Below are 6891 nucleotides of genomic sequence, written 5' to 3'. Positions count from 1 at the left end.
TCACCATGCTGTCCATAAGATCTCCAGAAGTCTTTTGTCCTGCATAACTGAAACATTGGGCCGTTTGTATGTGATTGTCCATGGATATCACAAGATGTCTCAGAGGACATGAATTCAGTGAGGAATAATTTAACAACTTCCAAGACCAGAGCAATACCCTCTTTTTATAGGGGCCAAGGGAGGGTGCCCCAAAATGTGCCACTTTGGCACATTAATTATTTTCAATAAAAACTACTTAAGAAATAGTCAATGTAAGGACACTCAGACCCTTATCTGTCCCCCTGAAAGTAGAAAACAAATCATCCATGTGAAAAATATCCTCCCAGTGCCAAGAAGTACAAAGACATCCTTATCACCAGAGAAAGGTATTTTAAAGTTGAGAACACTGTAGAAACAAATCTTTGTTCTCCTTTTCTAATCTACTACCTCAGCCTTAGTTCTGCTTAGAATTCCCTACTAATTTAAGCTCCCAAATACCTGTTTTCTTTATACTGTCAATTCTTCACAGATGTATTGTCCCTTTGTCTAAAAAGTATAAAAACTCCCTGCCTTTGTCATTTCTTTAGGTCTCAATTTCATTATTGGGCTTCTGTGCACACATAATAAAACTTACTTTTTTTCTTCTGTTAACTAACTCAAGTCAACTTAATTCTTACTCCAGCTGGAACACCTTCAAGGGCAGAGAAAGAATTTTTCCTTCCCAACAATTTCATCTATAACCAAAAATCAGACTAGTGACATAAGGACACATGACTCTGGAAATTCATATGTCCAGCCACAGGCTCTGTTCAGGAGGTAGCCTGTTCAGTCAAACATGGCATGGCTCTCTCTGTTGCTTTGACAGAAGATGTTAAGTCCTCTCACCTCCCTGGTGAACCTGCCCCAGAAACAGAATTCACTAGGCTACTTCCTAGTAGTTCAGCTTGCCATTAGTGTTTCCACCCACTGCTTCCTCAGACCACATCATGGAGAACTAGAGGTGCTGAAAATACTGTTCCTCTTCCAAAGTCATTTCTGCTTTGGAAAAAATATGTGAACCACCTGCTCGCGGATTTGCTTGGTCTTAATCCCATAAATGATGGGATTCAGCATAGGTGGAACCAGAATGCAGACATTAGCCAATAATATGTGAATATGAGGTGGAACGTGGCGTCCAAACCGCTGAGTAAGGGTTGTGAAGATCGCGGGGCCGTAAAAGAGGACAATGATGCAGACATGGGAGGCACATGTGTTGAGAGCTTTGTGGTGAGCATCTCGTGAAGGCATGTGGAAGACAGCATGGAGAATCAGCAGATATGAAACAAAAATTAACAGGACATCTAAGACCACTGTAGACACGATGACAAAAAGTCCATACCAGATGTTCACACTAATGTCATTACAAGCATATTTGGCCAAGCCAATGTGTTCACAATAGGTGTGTGGAATAATCTTATTTTGGCAGAAAGTCAATCTTTTCAAAAGAAATATTATGGGGAAGATCATACAAAAACTTCTCAGGAAGATGGTCACACCGATTTTCCCAATGAGTGCATGTGTAAGAATAGTGGTGTATCTCAGTGGGTAGCATATGGCAATGTAGCGGTCAAACGCCATCACCAGCAAGATCCCTGACTCAGAGATGAAAGTGCAGTGGATAATGAAGAACTGAGTGATGCATCGATCCAGGGAGATCTCCCCAGCACGGAACCAGAAGATGGCCAAGGCCTGAGGTACTGTGCACGTGGAGAGGACAACGTCTGCTCCGGCCAGCATGCAGAGGAAGAGGTACATGGGTTCGTGGAGGCTGTGCTTTGTGAGGATAATGCAGATGAGCAGGCTGTTCCCAAGCAGGGCAATGACATAGGAAATGAAGAAGGGGATGGAAATCCACACATGCTGGTCCTCTAGCCCAGGGATGCCCAGGAAGTGGAAGATTGTGTGGCTAATACCAGTGTGGTTTAAGGAAATCATACCTGTGGAGACTACCAGAGACATCACCTTTGATTCATTGACAGAAATGAAAATACAGATTTTCTTGTAATATTCCTTGTGAAGTCACAAGGAGCTTTTGGCATATCGCATACTCTTCATCTTCTCTGAACATGCAAACAGTAAGAAACATAAAAAGTCAATAGGACATGTTCTCTACCTCAATAAGTAATAGTCTAATTGGCATGTATATATCCCCAGCTAATCAAATAAAACATATTATTGTATTTTCCCCTCAATCAGAGGATTATGAATATACAAAGGAAATCATTATATGTATCTGAAAAGGCTGTAAATAAGGTGTTTCTTGAACTTGAACTTGACCTTTTGGTAGGTAGTTTAACATAAGAAAAAGAATGAAAAAGGAGGGAAACAAGAAAATGTGGATATTCAAATCAAAACATAGCCTGTTCACTGAACAGTGTTTATTCAGCTCCAGGTAGCTTTGCATAGGGAATACTGAAGAAAGTAGGGTAGGTGTTTATACAGGCAGATTTGGCCTAATTGATGAAAATGAGATTTGATATCTCTCTGACTTCACCACATTCAGTTGGCTCACTTGTGACGAGAGTCAACAGACCTTTAAGAAGTAACATTGACAGAACCTGTGTGTACCTTAATGAGGCACTGCTCATGTTCACAACTTAAGAAACTAAGTTTAGAAATGATTGAATTTGGAAAAAAAGGCATTATTGTTGGGAAAGGATGTCCATAATATTTGGAAGAATGAAAAGTGTAAATTTTATCAATTAGTTCTTAGTGTACATTCATTCATTCACTCAGTCATTTAGGAAGCAGTAACTATTTTTTAGACACCATATTACAAACTGGGGAAATAGAAAAAGATGGGAATTTGCCTGAGATCTGTGCTCATGGTTTCAGAGAAAATCAACTTCATAAGCAGATAGGTTGAAGAACTGGAGATAAATGTTAATTCCCCCTAGTGAAGGGGTAGTTTAAAATATCTAACTTAGTAGCTAAGGTATATCTTATGTTCATGAACATTATCTCTTCCACTCCAGTTACCCTCTTGGTGCCCCTGATTTTTCATTCTGGGGGGGAAAAATCATCTCAAATTTCCACCCTTCAGGTGCTGGGAGAAAGTGTTTGCTATCAGAGTCACCAATCAAAGGAGTCCACTCAGCGGCCCTAGGTCAGGGCACTGTCTCCTAGAGAGCATATGGCTGCTCTATGAGAAGGTTCTCTCTGGTGAGGGCAGCTGATCTCCTGCAGGAAAACCAGTGGGGTGGCATCAGAGGTATGTGAGGGCAGGTATGTACCCCACAAACCTGATTGTGAAAGGAAAGGAGAAAAATGGCAAGAAGGAAGAGGCCATGGAAGACATAAATCAACAAAGGCAGAGCTGGAGAGGGGGGCATATTATGGAAGCCAATGATGGTCATGGATTTGGGGAAAGGGAGAAGCAGAAGACATTTTATTAATTGGAGCCAAAGAGAGAAGCCAGGTGGCTCAGAGGTTGAGAATTTGCCTGTTTGGTTTGCCTGTTTGGTTCATCCTAAATGTCCCACTCAATGCTGCTCTCCCATAGTTCCCTTCTCCAACCTGCCTGAGGTGTCCTGGTCTACTTCCCATACCATGATTTGGGGAGCCCAGCAGAGATCCCAGTCATTCTCTGGGCTCTTGTCTTGTTTTCCAAGAAAGATTTGAAGTAAGTCTATGTCATTTCTGTTTTCTCATGTTTAGTCAATTCACTATAGCACTTGCCATATATTGATTACTTCTCTTTATTTAGCACCCTTCATTAACCTCACCTGCCCATATAGCTTCCCAGACCTCCTCTCCACTTCTGCTCTAACCAGACAGATTGGTGTTTCTGGTCTTTTACCATTCTTAGTGCATGAGAGTCCTGTCTCGTCTGGCCTGCTCGGAACATAACACCAGCCCAATCCTTATCTTGATCTTGGAATCTTCCCCTCCACACACACATCTAATTCACTCACCAGCTCTTTGGAGATGACATTCAGCTTGTTGAGGAGCTGGGCATTGGGCTGTTTATATTCTTTCATGAGACCTCTTGAGGGAGGTAGTTACATCAGGACCCCAGGGACACAGCTGTCTCCATCACCCCTGCCCTCTTCCACATGGTCTGGATCCCAGATCCCTAAGTGCCATTCTCCCTCCCTAGCCTTCTCCTGACTATTTTCTCTCACACTCCTCCCACCTGCTTGGATCTCCATCCCACACTGAATGTTCACATTTATGATGTTTCACTAAAAAAAGCTTTCACAGCTAAACCAGCCTTGCTACAGGCCTCTTTTAATCCCTTCACTGGCATTAAATATAATTAAATTAGGGTTGCCTGGGTGGCTTGTCGGTTAAGCGTCAACTTCAGCTCAGGTCATGATCTCACAGTTCATGGGTTTGTGCCCTGTGTCAGACTCTGTGCTGACAGCTCAGAGACTGAAGCCTGCTTCAGATTCTGTGTCTCCCTCTCTCTCTGCCCCTCCCTCTCTCTCGCTCTCTCAAAAATAAACATTAAAAATGTTTAATGTAATTAAATTAATAGATAGTAAACTTATTTTCAATCTGCAATATGAACACATGCAATATGCAAAGATGACTTTCAATTTTTTTTTTCATGTGAAGGATGATGTTGCAGTTATATTCATCCCAGGATTGGTCATGAGATTTATATTTTGTTTTTGTTTTAAGTTTATTTATCTTAAGAGAAAGAGAGAGAGTGGGTAACTGGCACAGAGAGAGAGAGAGGCAGAGAGAGAGAGAATCCCAGGCAGGCTACTCTCTACCAGCTCAGACCCTGACTCGGGGCTCATATTCATGAACCATGAGGTCATAACCTGAACTGAAACCAAGAGTTGGAAGCTTAACCAATTGAGCCACCCAGGCACTCCAAGATTCAAATTCTGGAGTCACAGTGAGTTTTCATTTTTCCTAAGGGTTCCTAAATGTCCATGCACAATTTGTAGTCACATATGATTCTTGACATTTGTGACCCATTTTTATTTCATTTGCCACCTAATAATGCTTGGTCACCAAAAATCCACATTTATGATTGCTAGAAGAAAAAATTCTCCTGCTTTCTTTATATTCTTTTATAAGTAATTTTATTTGGTTTTGCTCATCCTGACTGTAGGGTGGGAACTTTTTTCAACTTGGAAATAACTTTATATTCTAACTGATTATAAAACCAATCTTGTACATTATTGTTTTTAATCATATAACAAAGACAGGAAGAAGAAAATAATCCCACCTTCAGAAAAATGTGTCTTTTGATATAAATACATACAAGTATATTATCATAGCTAGTTCCCCATATTTCATGCTCTTCTAAAAACTTATTAGTGAAAAGAAGGAAAAATTCTTTTCTACCCTTCAAGGTGTACCAGTTGGACTAAGAATTAAGTGGACATTGATGCAGGATTGTTAAACCCAATAGTCAAGCCCGTGTCAGGCTCTGTGCTGACAGCTCAGAGCCTGGAGCTGCTTCAGGTTCTGTGTCTCCCTCTCTCTCTGCCCCTGCCCCCATTTCTCTCTCAAAAAATGAATAAACATTTTAAAAATCTAAAGAAAAAACCCTTATAATTAATATAGCATTCAAAATAAGCAAAAGGAAATTGTTTCTTTAACAAGTGATATAGCCTATACTTCTAATTCCAACATACTACGTTTTGTTTGTGTGTTTAATGAAATCCAAAGGGCTCTTCATAATTTATGCCAGTGAAGAGACTTCCATGTCTACTTTCCTAGAGACCTCTAATTGTTTCATTTCATTCTATTTCCAGAGGCAACACTCTCAAATTTTGTAAGCGGTACAATTTAAAAGTAATATGTACAGATGAGATTAAGTTTCCTAATCTACTGTTAAATAACAAAAATTCAAACCACTACATTGTAAAGATCTAATTGGCTTTATTACTCAATTCATGAATTAGGTAGCATCCCATGTACAGAGTAGAAGGAAGGTCCAAGGAGTTATACACATGCAAGGTTTTTATAGGAAGGACAATGAGGCAAAAAGTTATTAGCAAAATAAAAGAAACAACTGTTTCAGGCAAAGTCCCCCTCCCTCAGTGGGAATGAGAGGGAGTCTTATTAGGTGGATGACCTCATCTTCCTTTGGAAGATGGAGAGGACCCACATAACAGATTATCCCATTCCTACTGAGTACAAAATTCCAGACCGATTTATAAGTCCACTCCTGGAGAAATTGAAAATTTCAATTAAGTCTTGGTTTGCATTCCAGAGTGCAAGCAACACCACCTTGGGCCTGTGGCATTCTTTTTAACACCGCTGACCTTAAAACTGGGATCTCAATCTGAATTTTCTGGGTGAGCCCAGTGTAATTATAAGGGTCCTTAAATGTGAAAGAGGGAGGCAGAAATGATGTCATGTGAAATGATCCAACTTGACATGGCTGACTCTGAAGATGGTAGAAGGGGACCTTGAGCCAAGGAACATGGGTGGGTGGTTCCTAGAAGTTAGAAAAGGCAAGGAAATTAATTCTCCCCAGAGCCTCCAGAAAGAAGGCTGGGGAAACAGTGATGGCCCAGACCATATTGTTTGTTTGCTGAATATCCTTCAACAAATCACTTGTCCAGCACTCCATTATAAACTTTGACTTGCTCATCTGCAAAACACAGGCCATGACAGCAACTTCCTCACAGATCCACACTGGTGCTGAATTACTTCTTGTGCTCCAAGTACCTAGAACATATGCCCAAGTTTGGACTGTTTCCATGACTATTAGGCCTTGTCCCCGACTCCCAAAAAATGCTTTTTCTTGCTCATATCTCTTCCCCAGTGGCATATACCTAAAAATCATACAAACAGAAGTTCATGAAAAAGGAGTTGAAACCTATTCTCACAGAAAATACAGACGGATCCGAAACCCCACGCACAAGTTCTTAATGAGCAAGGGACCAAATCCAGCCATGACCG

General features: G+C 40.8%; 1 protein-coding gene across 1 annotated transcript; it reads right to left on the bottom strand.

The window, feature by feature from the left end:
* Window positions 1–1008: 1008 nt before the first annotated feature.
* On the bottom strand, window positions 1009–1977 carry LOC124506406 (olfactory receptor 52B4-like). Its single transcript, XM_047072469.1, has one exon. The coding sequence runs from the start codon at window positions 1975–1977 to the stop codon at window positions 1009–1011; it is 969 nt and encodes a 322-aa protein (XP_046928425.1).
* Between the last annotated feature and the right edge of the window lie 4914 nt (window positions 1978–6891).

The sequence above is a fragment of the Lynx rufus genome, unplaced genomic scaffold (assembly GCF_022079265.1).
Source record: "Lynx rufus isolate CCGP_SWC_20201006 ecotype Redwood Valley unplaced genomic scaffold, mLynRuf1.p SCAF_9, whole genome shotgun sequence".
In the NCBI taxonomy this organism is placed as follows: domain Eukaryota; kingdom Metazoa; phylum Chordata; class Mammalia; order Carnivora; family Felidae; genus Lynx; species Lynx rufus.
Note: the sequence above shows the minus strand (reverse complement) of the source record. Positions and strands in the feature narration are given on the sequence as shown.